Genomic DNA, 24,183 nt, shown 5'->3' on the forward strand with positions numbered 1-24,183 from the left:
TTCAAACAGTGCGCGTCCTGCGCTAAGCCTATGCCAACGAGTGACCCGCACGACTCGTGTCTGAAGTGCCTGGGGGAGTCCCATCAGACAGATAAGTGCAAGATCTGTAAGGCCTTCAGACCGAGGACCAAGAAGGAGCGGGACTTTCGGCTTCGGCAACTCCTTATGGAGGCGGCACTTAGCCCGGACGCTCCATCGGCGCGTCAAGCCCCGGCACCTAGCGCCTCGGTGCGCAGTGCCCCGGCGGCACCGACCATTCCGACCGCGTCGAACAAGCCTCCACGGCACCGGACCCCATCGGCACCGCACTCACAGCAAGTGCCTCGGCGCCGTTCATCATCCCCGGGACATAAAAAATCCCATAAGACGGTGACTGCCGTACTGAAGACGCTGGCTCCCCCGGTGCCGGGGGTAGAGCCGCGTCCGCCTGTGGAGCACCAAAAACAGGTGCCTCCAGCACTGTCGACTCCGGCTCCGAGGCCGTCGACTCCGGTGCAGACAGGGTCACCACCGCGACCGGCGGTGATACAGTGCCTCCTGTCGACCCCAGAGACCTTCGCAACGGCGAGAGACTTGATCGCTCTCACGGAGCCGGCACCGCCCCAACCACCGGCACCGTCGGCACCGTTGACTCGTCCGGTCCAGTCCAGGGGGAAACCTGCCTTGATGCGCCCTCCATCGCAGGGGCTGGAACCACGGCACCGTTCCAGGTCCCGAAGCAGGTCCCCATGCCGCTCGCAGTCCCGGCGCCGGATATCACCTCGGCACCGGTCGTACTCGCGGCTAAGATCATCGTCGTGGCACCGTTCTACGTCCCGGCACCACTATGATCGTCGGTACCGGTCAACATCGAGACGTAGTTCTCGGCACCGCTACGATCGACGCTCAACGTCGAGGGGTCGCTCCCGGCACCGGGCCTACTCCAGGTCACCGTCCAGGTCCAGGTCCGACTCCCGGCACCGGCGCGGTCATCGGCACCGATCGCGATCTCGGCACCGATCGCCGGCACCGCACAGAGATAGAACATCTCCGGACCGGCACTGTGCGGCACCGTATCCAACGGGGATCGTCTCGGCGCAGTCGGCACCGCCATGGCCATCGAGATCGGTGTCTCGCTCCTCTGAGGACGTATCGAGATCGGCATACCCCCCTCAGGGGCAAGCCGAGGAGCAAGATATAGGCCACTGGCAGGAGTTAGCAGAGGACCCTGCTCACGGCCCTTCTCACTGGTCTTTCTGGACCCCGTGGGCGTACCATCAAGCGCAAGGGGCTCCACTAACTTCAGCCTCTCGCTCGGGACACTCTGATAGAAGGGCCCCAGAGTCCACCATCTCTCGCCCTCCTCCAGGTGGCATGGAGGCTTCCGTGCCTGCACCACCTGACGTCCGGGACCCAAGGGCAGGTGATGCTCCGTCCCAGGAACAGGGAGACCAGGACCCCCCATTGGATCCTTTACCACCTGAGGCATCTTCCTCTTCCTCTCCAGATGAGGCAGTGGCGGGCACGTCGTGCACAGGTCCACCCCCGATAGATCTTCGGGCTCATCAGGACCTCTTACGTAGGATGTCCCGTAATATGGACCTACAGGCGGAGGAGATAGTGGAGGTGCAGGACCCCATTGTAAATATCCTCTCGGCGGATGCCCCATCAAGAGTGGCGTTGCCCCTGATCCGCACGATCCAGGCTAACGCCACTACGATATGGCAAACTCCTGCCTCTATTCCACCCACAGCCAGAGGGGTGGAGAGAAAGTACTTTGTCCCCTCAAAGGACTATGAGTACCTGTATACTCATCCACAGCCGTGTTCACTGGTGGTGTCATCGGTGAATGCAAGGGAGCGCCACGGTCAACAGGCCGCAGCGCCAAAATCTAAGGAGGCTAAGCGCCTCGATTTGTTTGGCCGTAAAGTTTATTCAGCCGGAGGGCTACAACTCAGAGCGGCTAACCAACAGGCGCTACTGAGCCATTATAGTTTTAACTCCTGGAACTCTATGGGGAAGTTCAAGGAGTTGATTCCCCAAGAGTCCAGGGAAGAGTTCGGGGCCCTAGTTGAGGAAGGTAAGAAGGTGGCTCGGACTTCCTTACAGGCCTCATTAGATATAGCGGACTCGGCTGCGAGAACCCTGGCGTCAGGTATCGCTATGCGAAGGACCTCTTGGCTCCAAGTTTCGGGTTTGCCCCCGGAGTTGCAACAAACCCTGCAGGATTTGCCCTTTGAAGGACAGGGGTTGTTCTCGGAGAAGACGGACTCTTGCCTGCAGAGCCTCAAGGACTCCAGGACAATCATGCGCTCCCTGGGGATGCATGTTGTGGGTCCTCAGCGCAGGCCATTTAGGCCTCAGCCTCAGCGCTTCTACCCCCCCCCCACCTCGTCAGAGACAGGACTCTGCCCGGAGGCGGGGGCGAGGTAGTAGAAGAAGGTGGACCGGCCCTCAACCTGGTCAGAACCAAGGGCCTCCAAGGCCACCCGCAGGCCCCAGGCAGAACTTTTGAAGGTGCGGTCGAGGACGGCGCCCCAGTCATCCCCCAGGATCCAGCCCCCTCCTTTCGGGATCGCCTCTCCCACTTCCACCGTGCTTGGTCCCTTATAACTTCGGACCGTTGGGTCCTTCGCACGGTGGAGAGGGGATACGCTATCCAGTTTTCTTCAATCCCTCCCTCCCATCCCCCTTCCCCGTCCCTCTTCAGGGACCCTTCTCACGAGCAACTTCTTATACAGGAGGTTTCCACGCTCCTTGCTATGGGGGCCATAGAGGAGGTTCCAGTAGAGTTAAGGGGCAGGGGATTTTATTCCCGTTACTTCCTGATCCCCAAGTCCAAAGGGGGTCTGAGACCCATCTTGGACTTGCGCGGACTCAACAAATTTATAGTAAAGTTGAAGTTCCGCATGGTCTCCTTAGGAGCCATTATCCCTTCCCTCGATCCTGGAGACTGGTTCGCCGCCCTCGACATGAAAGACGCATACTTTCATATTGCAATTTACCCGCCCCACAGACGCTTCCTGTGATTCGTGGTAAGCAAGGTGCACTATCAATTTGCAGTCCTTCCCTTCGGCCTATCCTCGGCCCCAAGAGTGTTCACGAAATGTATGGCTGTCGTGGCAGCATACCTTCGGCGACAAGGGATACAGGTGTTTCCGTACTTAGACGACTAGCTGGTACGCAGCCGCACCAAAGAGCAAGTTCGAGCTCACGTCCACATGATAGTGCACACATTCAACAAGTTGGGCATTCTACTCAACAAGGACAAATCCACTCTAGAACCTACCCAGAGAATAGAATTCATCGGCGCAGTCCTAGACTCCAGACGTGCACAAGCCATCCTACCGGACAACCGCTTTTGTACCATCACGAGCCTCATTCAAGGGCTCAGGGCCTTCCCAACTACCACGGTGAGGTCGTGCCTCACCCTGCTGGGTCACATGGCTTCCTGCACGTACGTAACCAGACATGCCAGACTTCGACTTCGCCCACTCCAGACCTGGGTGTCATCGGTATACCGCCCACATCGGGACAGCCTGAACTTGGTGGTCACGGTCCCGAACTCGGTCTTGACCTCCCTCACCTGGTGGCTAGATCGCAGTGTGGTTTGCGAGGGGATGCCGTTTCACACCCCACAACCCTCTCTGCACCTGGTCACAGACGCTTCATCTCTGGGTTGGGGCGCCCATCTCAACGAACACCATACCCAGGGCCTGTGGACTGCACCCCAGCTAGCCCTGCACATCAATGTTCGGGAACTGATGGCGGTGCGCCTGGCGTGTCAGGCATTTCTCAATCTCCTACGTGGCCGCTGTGTGTTAGTTCTCATCGACAACACCACGGCCATGTTTTACATCAACAGGCAAGGAGGAGCACGTTCGTCGACTCTATGCCAAGAGGCGATTCGCCTATGGGACTTCTGCATTGCCCACTCAATCCATCTCACGGCATCGTTCCTCCCTGGAGTCCAGAACACTTTAGCGGACCGACTCAGCAGGTCCTTTCAGACGCACGAGTGGTCTATCTGTCCGGACATCATACATTCTGTTTTCCAGAAGTGGGGGTTTCCCCAGATAGACCTGTTTGCATCTCGAGACAACAGGAAGTGCCACGTGTTCTGCTCCCTGCAAGGTCGAGCTCCGGGCTCCCTCTCGGATGCGTTTCTCCTTCCCTGGAAAGACCACCTGTTTTATGCCTTCCCTCCGTTTCCTCTGGTCCACAAGGTACTGCTCAAATTGCGCAGAGACCAGGCACAGGTAATTCTGGTCGCTCCAGCGTGGCCGAGACAACATTGGTACACCACACTGCTGGAACTCTCGGTTCAGACACCAATCCCGCTTCCATTATGTCCAGATCTCATCTCCCAGGACCACGGCTGGATGCGTCACCCCGACCTGCAATCTCTTCACCTCACGGCGTGGCTGCTCCATGGTTCACCCAGGCAGAGCAACAATGCTCACTCTCGGTCCAACAGATTCTGTTGAGCAGTAGGAAGCCCTCAACACGAGCCACGTATTTGGCCAAGTGGAAGCGGTTCTCCTGTTGGTGCGAACAACGAGCCACGTCCCCGTTACAGGCACCTATTCCTCTCATATTGGAATATCTCCTCTCCCTAAAACAGCAGGGGTTGGCGATATCTTCAATTAGAGTTCACCTGGCCGCTATATTAGCCTTTCACCCAGGGGAACTCGCGTCCTCGGTATTCTCTAACCCGATGGTCGTTAGATTTCTCAAGGGCTTAGACCGGATGTACCCACAACAACGTCAGCCCGTTCCGACGTGGGACCTCAACCTGGTTCTCTCCAAGCTCACAGGTCCTCCATTCGAGCCACTGGCCACCTGTTCACTTCTGTACCTATCCTGGAAGACAGCCTTCCTCGTAGCCATCACCTCAGCAAGGCGCGTTTCTGAACTCAGGGCGCTTACATCCGAGCCCCCTTACACAGTTTTCCACAAGGATAAAGTGCAGCTTCGACCACATCCTGCCTTTCTCCCTAAGGTGGTTTCTCCATTTCATATCAATCAGGATATATTTCTCCCGGTCTTTCATCCTAAACCACATGCTACTCACCAGGATCAACGTTTGCATTCTCTGGACGTACGCAGGGCCCTGGCTTTCTATATTGACCGCACAAGGCACTTTAGAAAGACGACGCAACTCTTCGTTGCAGTGGCCGACCGAATGAAAGGCTTACCGGTCTCCTCACAACGCCTATCCTCCTGGATTACGTCTTGCATCCGGACTTACTATGACCTGGCAGGTGTCTCAACACCGCACCTCACCGCTCACTCCACGAGGGCCCAAGCTTCCTCGACTGCTTTCCTGGCTCAAGTGCCGATCCAGGACATCTGTAGAGCGGCAGTTTGGTCATCAGTCCACACATTTACAGCTCACTATGCACTAGTGCAGCAGTCCAGGGACGATGCTGCTTTCGGATCAGCGGTTTTGCACACAGCAATGTCTCACTCCGACCCCACCACCTAAGTTGGGCTTGGGAGTCACCTAATTGGAATCGATATGAGCAAGCACTCGAAGAAGAAAAGACGGTTACTCACCGTTGTAACTGTTGTTCTTCGAGATGTGTTGCTCATATCCATTCCAAACCCGCCCCCCTTCCCCACTGTCGGAGTAGCCGGCAAGAAGGAACTGAGGGGGCGCCGGGTCGGCTGGGGTATATATTCAGCGCCATGAAGGCGCCACTCTAGGGGGCTCCACAGCCGACCCGCCGGTGTTGCTAGGGTAGAAAATTCTCCGACGATCGTGCACGCGGCGCGCGCACACCTAATTGGAATGGATATGAGCAACACATCGCGAAGAACAACAGTTACAACGGTGAGTAACCGTCTTTTCTCCATGTCCCTGAGATCAGAAGGTTCTTGATAGCAGTGTCCATTGGCCAACACCTGCAACCCTTTCCTCATCATGATCTGAACCGAGGGCATAAGGGGTGGTGCAGACCAACTGCCTCTATAGTCTGAGATGGAGCCTCTTCAGTATTTGCAACATTATCTAGCTTCTTCTAGATTTAACTGTAATTTTATGTAAATAGGTTTTAGATAATTGTTTTAGGCCATTTTTATACTTATGTAGTTTTTAGTAGTGGCGGGGAGGGGTCTCCTCCTACCCAAACATATTCTCTCCCCTCTCCCCCACCATTGGTCCAGAGCTTGTAAAAAAGGAGAGTTGCTCACCGATATCATATATCAGCCAGGGAATAACAAGGCCCCCATGTACAGACAGCACTGTTCATGGAATTTGAAGCCGCCACCTCTTCTGAGTCAGATGTTAGTGGGAAAGTGTCACCACGCCCATCAAGACAAGGGGTCACCCCAGACAGAACATGCAGAGTCTCTTGGGCACTGTCCAAATCTCCTAAAAGAGATTATGCAACTTGGGATCAATAGTACCTTATTACTCCATGAGACCTGCCTTAATTTCCACTAGGGCCTTACTGGGGGTCCAGGGGACCCATACATACAATATCCTGAATCTACACAGTCCCACGGGTAATTCAGACAAGCCTCCCCTTGCAAAGAGGATTCTGAACTTCCTTAAGAACTAATGAGGGAATAGGAAGAACTAGATCAGGCAGAACCACCAGCTCCAATGGTCCATCGTTATCCGCAGATAAGGTGGTCATACCAGCCTCACCTTTACTTTCTGGTGGCTCTGGGCAGTTTCAAGACCCGCACAGGAGGATTGCTGACACGCTCCCTGAAGGAGGTACAGGACACCCCTCATTAAACCTATGGACATTCTCCAGAGCATTGGTCCCAGTAAGGTGGCACTTCCCATTAATGAAGCCATCTTAAAACTGGCCGAGACTGTCTGGCAGACACCAGTCACTTATGCCCCCATTCCGAAAAGAATGGAGAAGAAATATTTCATGCCAACTAAAGGAACAGAATGTTTATTTACACATCTTGCTCTTAATTCATTAGTAGTTCAAACTGTCACTGAAAGAAGCAGACGACAGCCTAGATCCACCACCTCCAATAAGGAAACTAAATGTTTAGATCTCTTCAGGAGAGAAAAAATGTTACAGCTAACCATTCTGCATTGCAAACTATCAGGTATTAATGTCAAAATATGATTTTATTCATTGTACTAAGTTAGTGGAATTCACACTAAAATTCTAAGAAGAGGATAGGCTCCAATTCAAAGCACTAATTGAGGAGGGTAAATTGCTAGCCAGATTGTCCCTCTAGGCATTAGTCAATGCAGTGGGGACAGCCTTCCACTTGGTGGCAACTTCTATGATTGTATGTCTGGCCTTCTGGCTCCAGTCCTCTGGATTTCCCCAGAGAAATCTAATCCATGGCGAAGGATCTGCGCTTTGAAGGAAACAATTCTTTTACTTAAAAGACGAAAGAGTCATTACATTACTTATAGGACTCAAGGGCCACCCTCTGCTTGCTGAGCATCTACACTCCAGTGCCAATGATGAAACACCACAGATCTCAGCCCCACAAGCAATGATCAGCTCCTCAGTCCTTTTATCATTAGAGGGGTTATGAGCCACCCAGGAAGCAACAGAGGGTGCAGAGTAGCAAGCATAACATCTCCCCCCTCTCCCCCATCCCATCATCCTTCCAACCCCAGCATCCCACCAGAAAACACATTTGATAGGACCTTAGAGAACTGTGAATCAATTCCTCTGCCATATCCAACATACCCAATTTGGTGGCTGCCTAGCCTACTTTTCACAAGCCTGACATCTTAACAGACAAATAGGTTCTGGAAATTATCACTAGTGGTTACACCATGGAATTATTTTCCCTGCCCCTTCAACCCGTGCCCTACCCCCCCCCCCCGTCCCTCTTTAGGGATCCCCTCACAAAAGAATGCTCTGTCAAGAGGTAGATTCATTGTTGCATCTGCGGGCAATAGAACCCATACCTCCTCAATAGAAGGGAAAATGACTTTACTTGAAAAGCTTCCTCACTGCTCCCCAAAAAGGAGGATGAAGACCCATTCTGGATCTCAGATGGATGAACATCTTCATCCTAAGCTTAATGTTCAGGATGATTGCCCTGACCTCCGTAATTCCCTCTTTTTTTTTTTTTTTTTTAACAAAGGCAATTGGTACACATCTCTCCATTTGAAGCACACTTATTTGCATGTAGCTGTGCATCCTGCACACAGGAGATTCTTCAAGTGCTTGCTCATGTCCATTCCATATTAGGTGCGTGTCCTCACCACATGAACTGGTTCTGGAAGTTTTTCCCTCAGCAGTATCCATAGGGGACCGGCTTTGGCGCCTCCTGGAGTAGCGACTTTCCAAATTTTGGGCTGCATCTTGCTGTGTTATGAATTAATGGTGACTCCTATCACATAAGATATTGGGGTCCAATTGACTAGAGCCCAGTCAGCATTGGTAGCCTCACTATGAGATGTTCTCCTGTAAATCTGTAGATTCTGTTCAAACTTTCGTGAGCCATTATGCTCTGATGCAAGCTTCTTCAGCTGATGCATACTTTGGCAGAGCAGTCCTCTAGTCAATGATTAGCCAGGGTTCTTGCGTCATCCTTTTCAATGAATCCTGCTTGCGAGTCACTCACAGTGGAATACTCACAGGGACCATCACTCAAAGAAAGGAAGGTTACTTACCTTACAGTAACTGGAGTTCTTTGAGATCTGTGGTCCCAAACTATGCTCTTCTACCCACCCTCCCTCCTTCCCCTCTGCGGTGGAGCCTTGTCCTAGAGCTGTTCATGGTAGAAAGGTAACTGGAGAAGCAATCGGTTCATGCCACCCCTTATGCCCTTTGTTTGGAGCATGAGGAGGAGAGGACCATGGACCAACAGACCCTGCTACCAAGAATCTTTCAGTGTCAGGTTCATAAAGTGCAGGTGCATCCACAGTGGACTACAGACAGGGCCCACTCATCTGAAAAAACTCCCGTTACTCTAAAATATGTAACCTTTCTCCCATAAAATGATCTATGGAGATTTGTAGTACACTTTTATGACCTCTTGAAAGAACTCCATTTCACTCAGTAGTACAAAACTATGTTACTCTAAGATACTGTAATCTCATGAGACATCTTGCTGTAATTACACTATTAATATATGTTACCAAAGAATAATGCTGTCCATGTCTATTATGTTGTACATCTTTAAAAATGTTAGTAATGCTATTTTTCCTGGGACCTTAGTTTATTTTTAATTTGGAAAATTAAAGACATAAATCACAAGAAATATAGCATTTTCTACATTTTTGTAGCAATTACCATAATTAATATATTGCATGCTTTTTCATTACCTATATTTAATGAAGTCATTAAACATTGTATATCACAGATGGGTTAAAAAATATCCAAACTTCCTTGTTTTACCAGTCCATTAAGCTAATCTGGTACATAAAAATTAGGTTAGGTCTTAATGGTCAAAGCAACTAGGACAGGGTGGGCAAACTGTTTGGCCTGATGGCCACATTGGGGTATGGAAATTGTATGGCGGGCCATGAATGCTCACGAAATTGGGGGTGAGGGTGAGTGCTTCGGCTGAGGGTGTGGGTTCTGGAATGGGGCCAGAAATGAGGAAATGAGGGGCTTGGGATGCAGGAGGGGGCTCCAGGCAGGGACCAAGGGGTTCGGAGGGCGGGAGGGGGTTCGGGGCTGGGGCAGGGGGTTGGAGTACAGGGGAGTGGTGTGAGAGCTCTGACTAGGGGTGCAAGCTCTGGGGTGGGACTGGGGATGAGAGGCTTGGGGTACAAGAGGGGGCTCTGGGCAGGGATCGAGGGGTTTGAAGGGTGGGAGGGGAACAAGGGCTGTGGCAGGGGATTGGGGGATGGGGGGCTCAAGGGTGCAGGCTCCAGGTGGCGGAAGCATGTCCCGGAAGCATGTCCCCCCTCTGGCTCCCGGAAGCATGTCCCCCCTCTGGCTCGGAGGCATGGCCAGGCGGCTCTGTGTGCTGCCTTATCTGCAGGCACCACCCCTGCAGCTCCCATTGGCTGGGAATCGTGGCCAATGGTAGCTGCGGGGATGTCGCCTGTCGATGGGGCAGCGCACAGAGTTGCCTGGCCACGCCTCCACTTACTACGTAGGAGCCGGAGGGGGGGTCATGCTGGCTGCTTCCTGGGAGTCGCGCGGAGCAGGGTAAGCCCCCTGGCTAGAGCTGAGGGCCGGATTAAATGGTCTGGTGAGATGGGTGTGGCCTGTGGACCGTGGTTTGCCCACCCCTGAACTAGGATAAAAGACTGCTTTAATTTAAATCAAGGTTTGTAACTTCCTCTTCCTCTGTCGTCATCCACCAGCATCATGATTCAAGAGAAGTTGAAAGAAGAAAGAGACCTGATGACATGGCATTTATCATGTCATCTGTAAAAGTGTTGAGATTGTTTTTATCCTGTCTACTCTAGCAACTAACCCGTATTGAATAACAGTTGCAGTAGGTTGTGGGGAGACCTGTTGCTGACAACTGTTAGCAGGAGTAGGTCATTTCCTTATTAGAAATGAGGCCAAGATGTTCTGTGCACAAGAAAACAAAAGTTAAAGTTAAAAAGATAATTTATATAAAATGTAAATATAACCAGAATATCTCTTTGTGCAAGGGGCCCTAGTGAGGCAGAAGATACTGGCTGCTTCAAAACAAAACTGATCCATTTTAGTTGCCTTCCAGTTATTTACTATAATATCTTGTCTCAGAAAGTAGAAGTTACAAGCACCTAGGAAAGTTTGCCGAAGTATTTTCTATTCTGGTACTACCAATTGTGTATGAATCATATACTATATTTTTGAACTGGTTAATACCAATCCAACTCATCCTGCAGGATTTGCTGCAGTGACTCAAGGCTCTCTCCAGCAGACAGCCAAAAAGTTATCTCTAAAGCTATAACAGATTTTTGGATTTTGAATGCAAGACAGTGGTTTTTAGCTTGCTAGCACTAACCGCTATCTTTAGGCCATTAAGCTAGCTGCTTCTAGTCTTCTCAGTGTACATCATGAAAATTTCCAATAAGTATACAGTCTAGCTGGAATTTTTCATATATATCTCAATATTTATCTGACCATTTCTTTTTTAGGACTGCAAGAAGGCTGAGTATGATGCCTGTATAGTTGAGCATTGTCTCAATGCAGTGGAATGGGCTTGTCGAATGCTCCCTTTTGCTAGATTTATGAATGTTGAAGAACTTGTTCAAGATATAATTCTGAGCCTTGTTGGAGAATTACCACCAATCAGAAAGGTAAAAGAAGCTAAAACCGCAAAAAAATTTGAGAATGATAGGGTTTTAGCTTCCTTGCAAATGTTATTTGTAGAACTCTGAATAATACAAGTTTTGTTGGGAGTTTTGCTATAACTTATTTTTCCATCAAAATTAACCCTGAAACTGATATATTTTGTACAGGTGGCAGAAATTTTGGTGAAAGCATTTCCTAATTCTGAAGATGTAAGAGTTCCATTAAGGGATAAATATCATGCTCTTCAGCAGCGACTTAGACACTGTATTGTCAGAGGTAATGCACATTCTTCCTCAGGGAATATAAAATGGGCTTAATGACTTCATTGCTTTTTGGTTTTTCTTATGAACAATAATACTGGTAACATTTCTATCCTTTAGATGAGACATTGAATTATTGCCTTTTGTCTAGGTAGTAGCTACCAATATGGTGCTTTTGAAATGAGAACTGTAGTGTTCTTGCCAACAAATCGAGTTCAAGGGTGGGATTTTTCAAAAGAGCTCAGTGTTGGTTTAACTTTTCTCCCACTGAAGTCAATAGTAAAACTCCTATCAACTTCAGTGGGAGCAGTGTTAGCCAAACACTGCACTCTTTTGAAAATTCTACCAAGGTTGTTTGAGTTAATGGTTGCTTGTTTTGTGTACGCTATCAGTTTTCATCTCCTTGTTTTATATTTATAAACACTTTCAGATATTGAAAAGTGCTGCATAAGAACAGTAGAAGAAAAGTACTATTCCATTATTCTGTGATGTTTAAAAAAAAACAACACAAAACCTTTTTGGTATGATGGCAGAATAGTTAAATCAGTTTTTACAGTACTGCATATAAACACTACCACTTTCAAATGTATTTGTTGGTTGTTTTTAAGAATCATCCTTACAAATAACAGCAAAAGATATTACTCCAGATGAAGGACCACATGCTTGCCTTATTTCATATTTGAACTCAAGTTCAATATCCATCCTTTAAAAGTATCTAATTTAAACTTAATGTTTTTCTTTGAGTGATGGTCCCTATGTGTATTCCACACGTGGGTACACATGTGAAGCATGCACCTTAGTTCAGAGAATTGTAGTAAGCAGTGTTCATTGCTCTGCACATATGCAGTTGTGTTGCTCATATTCTAATTTCAGAGCACAAGTATAAGCAGTGCTGACCGATGCCTCTCCAGTTCCTTCTTGGTGCCTCATGGCCTAAGTTGGAATCTTCTGTCCACAACTTCTTCTATCATTGCTTCAGTCTTTAAATATATAAATTTTAAATAATTATTAGTATTTTAGTATTTCACTCTTAGATTTATAGCCTTTAGAACTTAGCATAGTGTAGCTTAGTTAGTTCTCTTCCCGTCTTGGGGAAATTCTCTCCTGAGGACAGGGACTGTGCTCAGAGTCTTGGGTATTAAGAATTGTGTTTCATGCCCCTGCTCCTTTTGATTGAGCAGCGCACACCAGTGTTGCCTTTACTGTCTTGGCGAAGCTTATGTCTCTGCTAAATGTAGCGTCGGCCACTCTTTCGCTCCCTGAACATGTAAGGGTCGAGAACTCAGACTTAGAAAATACCTAATGAAGAAAGCCATAAGACTCCAGTCAGATCCAGGTTGGGGAGACTCCCCTGTACATTGGTCTCAATCAGACGGCAGCGCAACTCTATGCTCAAACTCAGGAGCTGAAGCTACAATTTTCAAGTTTTTTTTCTGAGAATAAGGGGCACTCTCACAATCATAGACACGGATCATCCTCTAAATCTGTCCTGAAGATAGAATATCCATCTCAGACTCCTTCCAAGTCAGGTATGTCCTAGCACATGAGCGCTAAGAACATAGGCCCCTGCAGGAGAGTATGGCATGCAGGAGTAAGGATCCGTTGGTTCCCATCTTGGTTCTGACATAAACAAAAAAACAGGCATCCCCTACTGTTACCATCAACATCCAGATCAGACCCTGCGCTGTTACCAGTGTTAGACTCGCAGTAGAGGTTTCCCTACGGGATGGGGAGCAGGCAGATACCAGACACAATGTAGGTACACCTCTACCTCGATATAACGCTGTCCTCAGAGTCAAAAAATCTTACCGCATTATAGGTGAAAACCACATTATATCGAACTTGCTTTGATCCGCCGGAGTGCACAGCCTCCCTCCCTTCCGCCCCCTCCCCCTCCCCCCCGGAGCACTGCTTTACTGTGTTATATCATAATTCGTGTTATATCAGGTCGCCTTATATCGGGGTAGAGGTGTATATAATACTCTTCTAAATGCTCTTTATTGATTACAAAACAAACCTTAATCACTCCACATTTACACCCCAAACATATTATACCAGAGTCCAAAGGTCAGAATGGTCTCAATGGCCAGTCGAGATTCCTTCAGGTCATAAGATGCAGGGAGCTGGCGAAAACCACATCTATATCCAAACAGGACTCTGGATAAATAAACAACTCTGATTTGCAGAAATCATAGTCCATTCTGTTGCATCATCAGTTCTTTGCCTTTGTTTACTAGGTCTTCTACCCACACAATTCTAAAGAGACAATCCTGGGTGGGCTGCCAAGATCCAAGGCGTGCCATTTCCTCCAATTCTTATACAATTTTATGTCAGTCCGGCTGGGGGTGTTTCCTTTTCTGCTGATTCTCTGTATTTTTCTTGGAACATAACAAGATGGTTTTTGCACAAACAGTTCTAATAGTTCTTGATCTTAAGTTCTTGCTTCGGTTGCCAACTTGCAACGCATGTATTCATGTCAATCACACGTCATTCATACCAGGCCTCTATAACATTCCTCCCTCTTGATTCATGATTAATGCCATTAATTATTGTATCACTTTATAATTCTGCAAGCAATTCAATTTCATATATCATTTGCTCCAAAACTTTTTTTTGCTTTCTTATTTGGCAGTATAAACATAGCATAATAAAGGTTAACAAAATAATTAATGCAAATAATATAACAATAGGATGTAGCATTACATTTAGAAGAGCTGTGACACTGGGAGACCATCCTTTAAAAACATCACACCAATGAGAAATTGCCAGTTTTTCTCCTCTTTTCCCCAATTTTAATATTTGACCATTGTGGATCAAAATGTTTATTTTTCCCAGCTGAGCAGACTTAGATACATCTTTTGCATATTGCCTGATTTTTTTTTTTTCACTTTCATCAGTCAGTTTTTCCCATTGTTCCCAATGTATCCCCAAATCAAAGGACCATCCACATCTTTTGGTTCCCAAACAATTTTTTCTTAAAATAGAGGACCTCGGAAAATAATTCCATGCACACGCACGCATGCGAACACACATGCAGTATACGTTTTAAACAAACAATATAATACTGGCACACAGTGATGATGATTGTGAAACTTGGTTGAGTGGAGGAGTCAGAGGGTGGGATATTTCCCAAGGAATACCTTACTGCTAAATGAACTAGCAATTGACTGAGCCCTCAAGGATTAACTCTCACAACACTCTACAAGGCAGCAGGAAAGGAGGGAGGGCAGACAGAGACGCACACCCTGTGTGTGAGAGAGAAAATGTGCATTTCCCCTTTAAGTAGCTGACCCCAGGCTTAAGTACACTGCCCTGTTAATTAAATCAACTTGCTGAGGCCTGAGACCCGCAGCTACTGCCTAGAAGCTGTGTCCCGCCTGCTCTATGGAAGATGGGGTAAGTGGGGTGCAGGAGCAGGGGGGAGGGGGAGACACCCTGACATTAGCCCCCCTCTTCCCCCCTCCCCCTGTACAGCAAGCAGGAGTCTCTGGGAGCAGCTCCAAGGCAGAAGGCAGGAGCAGCCATGGCAGTTGGGGGAGGGACAGCTGCTGCATAGGGAACTTAGGGGGAGCTGATAGAGGGGCTGCTGGTCCACCTGGTTCCAAGCCCCCACTAGCTAGCTGCAACGGGCTGCTCTTTCTGCAAACAGTGGACAAAACAGGCAGCTGCCAAACGACATTAGAAGGGAGCATTGCACAACTTTAAACGAGCATGTTCCCTAATTGATCAGCAACTTCACATCGAAACAATGTTAACCGGGAGGACTTTAAGTGAGGCATTCCTGTATCCATACCATCCATCCCCTCACATCACCTCCTGATTGACTGTTGCTTACTAATCTCTCATGTGTGGAATACACATAGGGAAGGACCCTCACTCGAAGAAGAAATGAAGATTACTTTTTTGTATCTTGAGGTTATTTGAGATGTGTGGTCATTGTCTTTATTCCACTACCCATAGGTGGCAGGTATAATAGGCCAGGGGAAGTTAAGCCTCCCCTGGCACAACCGCCGCCCCACCGCTGGACACCTAGGTCGTGGTGGCCTTGTCTGTGCTTTGCGTCTTCCCATCCCTACTCTGCCCCTTCCCCGAGGTTCTCGCCGTTGCCTGGCGAGTCCCTCCTTTCCTCCACTCTACGCCCCCCCCCCCCCCGCCCGGGTCTCGCATGTGGTGGGGTGTGGGGGTGGAGGAGAGGAGGGATGTGGGGAGTGGTGGGGGCCTCGCAGGGCAGGGGGTGGAGGAGAGGACTAAGGTGGGGAGAGTGGTGGCGTGGGACATGGAGCAGGGGTAAGGTGTGGGCGGGGCTGCAGGCGGAAGAGGCAGGACAGGGAGCTAGTCTCCCCCAGGGGAAGCTTCACCTGCTGCCCATGCCACTACCCACCCTCTGTTCCCATTGCTGTGGATCATGACTTATTCATAGTAGAAGGAACTGAAGAGTCGTTGGTCCACAATGCCCCTTACACCGTCATTTCAGAGCATGAGGAGAACAACTGCGGATGCACAGACCAATGGACATTGCTTACTAAATATTTCCGAACTCACATGCATAGTGCTCATGCATGCCCACTACGGCTGAAAGATTAATTAAATATGATTATTTGAGTCTTGGTCTCTATAGTTGAGACTACTCAACCTTTTGTTTTTGATGTGGATCCAGTGTACTAGGAACTGGACTGAGACCATCTGCTAATTTTGTATAAGTTAATAGGTGATGATATCTTTTGGTGTCTATTCTAATACCAGTCCCCTGAGCCTTCCAGAGCCATATTCCATCCCTAAAATTTGATTATTCAGTGATTTTTAGGGCAGCATACTAAATAAATTTAATTACAAAGCCATAAAAGATTCCTTTGATGGCACTTAACCGTTGCTTTACATTAGTTAATGGTTGTACATTTAAAAATGTCCCTAAGAGATGGTAGGTAACTGTTGTTGTTTGTTGTTGTTATTTATTTTGTTTCTATTTTACAGGAATTCAGAAATGTTAAGTGACTTTCTCATTTAAAACCGCACAGTGAGTCAGCATCAGAATTGGGACTAGAATTGGTTCCTTGTGGCATGCTTAACCTCTAATTCACTGCATCATTGATAGCTAACATTCATAATGAATTTACAATTTTTGTAAAATCTAAGCTTATCAAGAATGAAAGGGAGTTCAAACGCAATTACTCATTTTTGGTATGCATTGTATATTTTGTATGCATTTATCATTTTGAATATTACCTGTTTTGCATAAACAGTTACCTGTTTGTGTCTGTCACTCATTTTCTGCATGTACAATTTTGGGTTCTGTGTTCTTGAGAGTGTATTTTGAACAGTAATTTACAGTATTTGTCTCAAATATATGAAACACGACCAGGAAAACTGTCTGATGGACTACTTCTATAGACGAAATAGTTAAACTGACTGCTGTCATAGCATAAGCAAACTTGAGAATGGGGAAGAACAGAGATTTTTCTTCTCATCTCTTAAGGTTCTAGTAATCTTAATTGTGACTTGTAACAATAGTAGATAGAAGTTTTTCTAGCAGATGTGCAATTTTGAAAGTGATAGTGTTTCTTCAGTTAGAAAATAAATAGTAACTACATGAATCAAAACAGTCAAAATTTCTTTATAGCAATATAAACTTACAAGTTGAAATTAAGTATAAATTATTCTAAAGACTTACTGCATAAATTGAGTCCCAAATACTAAATAATTTCATCTTTATTCTTCTGGATATAAATTGGAATATACTTTATATGATTAATTTATGTTCTGCTAATCTTAGAGAATGTGAAATATATGGACTATACACTCAAAATCCCATCTCTTTCTCTCCTCTCTCTTTTTTTCTTTGGTTAGGATCCAAAAGTGAAGAAATGATGTCTGTTGTTATCCAAGCCACCCACAAAGTGAGGCTGAAAGTGCTGAAACGTGTAATAAGGAACATAGGTCCCATTGAAATGAGCATCTGGGAGCCATCGGAAGAGGAGACACCAGATGATGAGGCACATTGCTATGATAGGTTCTCATTAGGGACCAGTCTAAGCAGAAGTACACTCTCAGATTGTGGAAATCCTCAAGTATATAGTGATGCTGAAACAGCAGATACACTCTCTGAAGCTTTGCTTACAGAAGAAACAAGAAATCAAGCACCTTCACCTCAGAGGTATTAAGAAAGTAACAAATTGGGAGCGCAGTAAAACAAAACATAAAGCTACTGTCAGATTGTTTTTCAGTACAGTTTCACCACACCTTTCACCTGCCGCCCAGCTGCTTAATACTCAACTAAAACTATTTTTTTTCCTTTTCATTGTCTCTTTTTATTAATGCATTTGTTACAGTCAACAAATGTAGACGGCAGAGGCAGGCAGGCAGTGTGCTGGCAGGGAGTGATGGTGGGCCTGTGCAAGGAACTCTGGAAGGGGAGAGAACTTTTTAAAAAGTGAAGAGGATTTGTCTGACTACTACTTTTGAACCTGAATCTTTCTTGTCTCTGACACATACACAATTGTTTTGTGTGATAATTAGATTAAGCTGTTAATCCATAATCCATTTTATGCATGCACGCATACCACTCCAGTCAGCAGCCAGTTTTATTGTTAGCAGGGAATCACAGATGAATATTGGTTTATAAGCTCCTCTCTTGCTCATCCATCAGACCTACTGGCAGCTGCTCAAGGGCACTAGGCCCCAGTAGCTCCCACTGTCTTCCCAGTCCCATGGTTTAGAACTCAACTGATAGCAGATTCCAGGTAGCCTAAATATTGCCCTGTCCCCTGAGATTTCTCCATGTAGGATCTTGTGTCTTCCTAATGTCAGTGAAAATCAACAATATTGGACTTCTTTTCAAGTATATGTCCCTATGGGTGCTCCACTGTAGCATGTGCGCATCCCCATGCACACTCAACCAGAGACCAAAAAGCAGTGTTCGTGGGCCCACACCTGTGCAGAGCAGCTCCTTGTGCTCCCAAACGAGGGCATATAGGGAGGCATGGACCCATTGCCATTCAGTTCCTGTGGCTCACATCTGAGCATTTGTGTCTTTACTGTTCTCAGCTTCCCACTCTTCTGATCTAGCTAATTTTATTAGCCCTTTTCTTTATGTAGTTGTTTGGTTATTTTTATTTTATTTTCTGGGACAGTTGTGCTTCAAAGAGGATTCCTGCCATCCCTCTGAATTTTGGTCCTTTAGCACTCTGAATTATGCCAAAGACCCCAGGCTTAAAGCCCACCTGACCTGCCACAGGTCTTTTCCCCATAGTTCTGAGCCATCAGTACTGCACATGAAGCAGTGTGCGGAAAAGTCCTCCAATAATAGACAGCACAGAGAAGCATACAGGGCTTCTACTCAGTCTCCGGTACCATTGCCACCCTCTTTGAGTGATGGTCCCTATGGTATTCCGCCTGAGACAGAGCTTTTCGAAGTAGTAGTGTCTATCGGTCCACGCTGGTATTCAAGGTCTGTGCTTCCTGCCTTCACTCGTTTTTGCTCAGCAACAAGCACCAACCCTGTCTGTACTGCTTTGGGAAGTCCACATTGCGTCCAGGTGCAGTGTCTGTCTCTTCTTCCCTGCCCATCCCTGGGAAGGCTGGGCCCTGTGCCTTAAGCAGCACCCCCTGGAGGTCACCATGGGACTGTGGTTGAATCGTAGCTGGGGAACCCCCTTTACGTCATCCTGAGCAGTCCAGGAGTGCGCCTCCTACCGTGAAATTCCAGTCTGGTTCTGCCAGTACCAAGGCTGAGTACCCCTCACCACACCTAGCACGGGAGCATGCGCATAAGCATGGCAGTGAGTCTTCCTCCATATCCAAGAAAGACGCTGCACCATCCATTAGTTCTGGCCCACAAGAGCAAGGAGAAATCACATTGTTCACTGGATCTGCCAGTCCCTGTTCCTCCTGCATCAGCTCTGCCGGCGCAGCATGAATAGTCGATCCCAAGGCAGGCCCTCTTACCATCCCCAGTTCAGTCCATGGACCAGTGCCATAGACACCGAGGAGAATCAGATGTGCTCCTAGGCCTTATGAACTGTGTGCTCTGGAACGGATGAGGTCTCCACATGTTCCGGTACATTCACCTGTTAAGATGGCTCCTTCTACATCGGATCTGCCACCCTCTGGTTGTGTTCCTATAGCACGCTCCTTTCTGTCGACGGCCCCGTTCGTATAGGACTCCAGTTCCTGTGAGGATTTGGATACTATGCATGACTACCAGAGGGTTCTGGCAGTAATGTGGCAGTACCCTCCTTTGCCTAAGCCGAGAAGCTACTGGTACCTGGCTCCATGGACACCACTACAGCAACAGTGGGATCGACCAGGTTGCCTATATTGGAGCTCATGGCACTAATAGTTGCCATGAGAACCATCTCAGTCAACTCAGGACGAATCCCCTGTCTCATCGTCCCGTCCTTCACAGAGTAGACGTTCGGAACTGGGGCTGGACAATGCACTGGTCAGCCTGGCTCTGACATTACTGATGGATCCAGAGAGGTTCCCCTTTTCATCCTTGGGCATGGCTGTGTTGTCGACACCCTCCTCTCCCCCAGATGACTATTGTCAATTTCAGGTTTCAGAGTAGCAGCCGTGTTAGTCGTGTTAGTATCTGCAAAAAGAACAGGAATACTTGTGGCACCTTAGAGACTAACAAATTTATTTGAGCATAAGCTTTCGTGGGCTACAGCCCACTTCTTCGGATGCATAGAATGGAACATATATTGAAGATATATATACAGTGTGACAAAGTTCCTCCTCTATCTTGGTGGGGCCTGCGCTTATTGGTGGATTTTCTTGCCTCAGAGATTCACCATGTGGGTTGGGGAACAGCCCAGAGACCTTCCCCTCTGGAAGAACCCACAGTCCAGGCCAATTGGGAGCTTTGGGGGGAACCCAGGCACGCCCTCTACTCCAGGTTCCAGCCCAGGGCCCTGTGGACTGCAGCTGTCTATAGTGCCTCCTGTAACAGCTGCAACTCCCTGGGCTACTTCCCCAGAGTCTATAAGTCCTCCAGCAGCACACCCTCTCACTCTCAGCTCCTTGCGCCTCTTGCTCCCAGCTCCTCACACTCACACCACAAACTGAAGTGAGCTCCTTTTAAAACCCAGATGCCCTGATTAGCCTGCCTTAACTGATTCTAGCAGCTTCTTCTTAATTGGCTCCAGGTGTCCTAATTAGCCTGCCTGCCTTAACTGGTTCTAGCAGGTTCCTGATTACTCTAGTGCAGCCCCTTCTCTGGTCACTCAGGAAACAGAAAACTACTCATCCAGTGACCAGTATATTTGCCCTCTACCAGACTCCTGTACCCCACTGGTCTTGGTCTGTCACAACACATACAAAAAGCATGAAAAGGTGGGAGTTGTCTTACCAACTCTGAGAGGCCAATTAAGTAAGAGGAAAAAAAAAAACTTTTGAAGTGATAATCAAGTTAGCCCAGTACAGACAGCTTGATAAGAAGTGTGAGAATACTTACAAGGGGAGATAGATTCAATGTTTGTAACGGCTCAGCCATTCCAGGCCTTATTCAAGCCTAAGTTGATTGTATCTAGTTTGCATATCAATTCCAGCTCAGCAGTTTCTCGTTGGAGTCTGTTTTTGAAGCTTCATTGAATGACCAGACAGGTTAAAGTGTTCTCCTACTGGTTTTTGAGTGTTATGATTCTTGATGACAGATTTGTGTCTCTACGTAAAAGAATTAATGGACACAAATCTAGAGTCTTCCAACACTATCCGGATTTTTTCCCCAGAGAACTTCTCATACCGGAATAACTGGAGTCTCTCCTCCTATGGTAATGCTAAAGTAATTGGGAATTTACATCCCTGCAACAAAGGGGTGGTTTAGCAGATCCCAAATGGCACAGCACTCCATATCATTCCACTACCATCCACAACAGACTTTTCCCAGACCTTCAGAAAATGGAGGAGAGGCAGACTTCAGAAAATGGAATTGCCTCCTTTTACCACTTCACCCTCTAAGAAACAGTTTTGACATCTTGATCAAAGACCTAAAGCAACCTATTTCTCCAGATTCTTTGCTGCTCGATTCTACCATCCTCACCCCTTTGCAGACCACTGTCTCACTTCCTCCCGTCCTGGGAACATGTTACTTCAGACAAATGGAACTTGGTGGTGATCACCATCCACTTCCACTTTATTCCCACTTCCCTTTCCCATCCCTCTTCAGGGACCCTTCTTATGAGGAGCTCTGGACCTCTTGCTTTAAATCTCTCCTGCTCTTGGGGGAGATGGAACTGGTTCCCCAAGAGTTCATTGGAAGGGGATTCTGTTCCAACTATTTTCTAGTCCCCAAAAGGATGGAGACCGATCCTCAGACTTGAACTTCTGTGTACTTTTGCCACACTTCAGGATTTTTACACTAGCTACCATAATACCAGCCCTAAATCTGGGGGAGTGGTTCGTCGCCCTTGACCTCTGGGATGCCTACTACTATCATGTAGGTATCCATCCTTCCCACAAGCATTTCCTATGTTTTGTAATAAGCTCAAATCATTACCAATGTCAAGTCCTATCCTTTGGGCTTTACATAGCTCCAAGGGTCTTTACAAAGGTCTTCAGTGGTGGTGGCCCACATGTATCAGTTGGGCATTACAATAGTTCCATACCTGGATGACTGGCTCCTCAGAGGTCACTTGGCTCTAGAGGTCCAGTCAGCAACCTCCGAAGTGCTAGCCCTGTTTCAGTCTCTGGTCCTTTGCGTCAACCTGAAAAAGTCTGTTAACCTTTGTCCAACTTCATTGGGGCCATTGTAGACTCCATAACTAAAAATTTTCTACTATGTCTAATCTCATATCTACTATACAGCACAGTCTGCAAACAATTGAAAGGACCTGTCTAACTCCTCAGCCATAAGTCAGGCTCTGTGTGCATTGCACTATGTGCGAGACTGCACTTCAGTGTCCCAGACAGACACAGTCTCTCCAAACAAATATTACCTCTGGAAGTTGTAGAGTTGCTAAGGTGGTGGACAGACCCATTGAAGGTCTGCATGGGAAACCCATTCTCACATCCTGCACGGTCAAATATCCTAACAATGGATGCCTCTCGGATTGGAAGGCAAGCAGTTCCCACAAGAGATTATGCTCTTCATTAATGTCCTGGAGCTGAGAGCAGTCTATCAACACTTTCTGCATAAAATGCAGGGCTGCTCTGTCAGGGTAATGCTGGATAACAGGGCAGCAATGTTATATAAGCTGCCAAATGGGAGCAAGATCCCAGTCCTTATATGTACTATCACCAAAACTGTGGAACTGATTCATTTCCCACCGGATAAAAATCTTGTTGGTTTATCTACCAGGCCTCCAGAATACAGTTGTGGTCTCCATGAGCAGAAACTTCTGTCAGGACCATGAATTCAAGCAAAACAATTCTTTCACATCTGTCAAAGCTTATGTCTGCCATCAGTGGACCTCTTTGCTACCCACCAACAAATGTGAAGTTGTCACCATTTCTACTCCAAGGGACAATGTGGTCACAACTTCTTGGGAGATGCTCTGATAGCATCACAACCTCATCTCCTGCTGTATGCTTAACCACCTCTACCTCTCATTCTCAAGACCTTACTTAGATTGGGACAGGAAAAAACAAGGGTCATTCTCGTAGCACCATCATGGCTGAGACACGTTTGGTATTTGAACCTTCTTCACCACTCAGTGTTGACACCTGTCTGCTTTCCTCTCAAGAAGTATCTCCTTTCTCAGAACTTAGGCACCCTGAACCATCTCAACCCCTTTGAACTTCAGGTCATGGCTTCCAGGTGGCTCTCAGGCATACAAATGACCTGTTCAGATAGGGTCCAGTCAGCTCTCTTATTTAGCAGGAAAGCTATTACTTGCAAAACTTATCTGCAGAAGTGGAAACATTTGAATTCCTGGTGTTCTCTTCACTCCCTCAATGCTCAGAAGTTCTGTTTACCAAAATCCTAGATTACCTGTTGGACTTAAAGACACAAGATCTGTCAATAAGCTAAGTCAGAGTTCAATTGGCTGCTATCACAGCGGTCTACTCACCCTTTGAAAGCTTCTCCATTTTTTTTGCCCATTCTACTGTGGTCAGATTCCTTAAGGGGTTTACACAATTTGTTTCCCCCACTGTGAATCCTGCTCTGCTGTGGAACTTTAATTTGGAGCCCAATGCCTTAAAGAAACACCCTTTGAACCAACAGCTACTTGTTCTCTTCTCCACCTCTCCCTGAAGACATCATTCCTTATAGTGATCACTTTGGCTAGGAAAATGAGAGAACTAAGTGCACTCACGGCAGACCCATCATTCGTGACCTTCTGTAGAGACAAGCTCACACTACGTCCCCATCCTTGCTTCCTCCTTAAGGTGTCTTCGGAATACCATATTAATCAGGAAATCCATCTACCATTGTTCTACTGAAAGCTTCATACTTCTAGAGTGGAGGCTAGCCTACACACACTAGATGTCTGAAGAGCTCTTGCCTTCTTCCTAGACAGAACCAAAACCTTTAGGACCTCCCCAGATTGTATCCTTTACTGAAAGGATGACGGGTCACCCTATTTCCATGCAGACTGTCCAAGTGGGTTTCGGGTTGTATGTTAACGTTCTATGAGATTGAGGGAATACAACCACCTCAAAGTGTGTCATCACACTCCACTAGGGCTCAGTCTACATTGATAGCCGTATATCGAGGGCTGGCTTTTAGGAGCCAGTATATTCCAACCCACCACTCAGTGACCTGTTAAGTCACTAGAACTTGAAGATTAACTTCAGTCCTGGGATCTGATTGGCAAAACTCC

The 24,183-nt window shown here is 47.4% G+C and overlaps 1 protein-coding gene across 8 annotated transcripts in view; it reads left to right on the forward strand.

The window, feature by feature from the left end:
* The window catches only part of CPLANE1 (ciliogenesis and planar polarity effector complex subunit 1), a 183,073-nt gene that overhangs the window by 71,802 nt on the left and 87,088 nt on the right, over positions 1–24,183 (forward strand). For all 8 annotated transcript variants that reach the window (XM_054032044.1, XM_054032045.1, XM_054032046.1 and 5 more), the window contains 3 exons: positions 11,009–11,170; positions 11,333–11,441; positions 17,270–17,576. In XM_054032044.1, the coding sequence (XP_053888019.1) occupies positions 11,009–11,170; positions 11,333–11,441; positions 17,270–17,576 (578 nt within the window). The remainder of the gene's footprint in view (positions 1–11,008; positions 11,171–11,332; positions 11,442–17,269; positions 17,577–24,183) is intronic.

Source organism: Malaclemys terrapin, chromosome 6 (genome assembly GCF_027887155.1).
Source record: "Malaclemys terrapin pileata isolate rMalTer1 chromosome 6, rMalTer1.hap1, whole genome shotgun sequence".
Lineage (NCBI taxonomy): Eukaryota > Metazoa > Chordata > Testudines > Emydidae > Malaclemys > Malaclemys terrapin.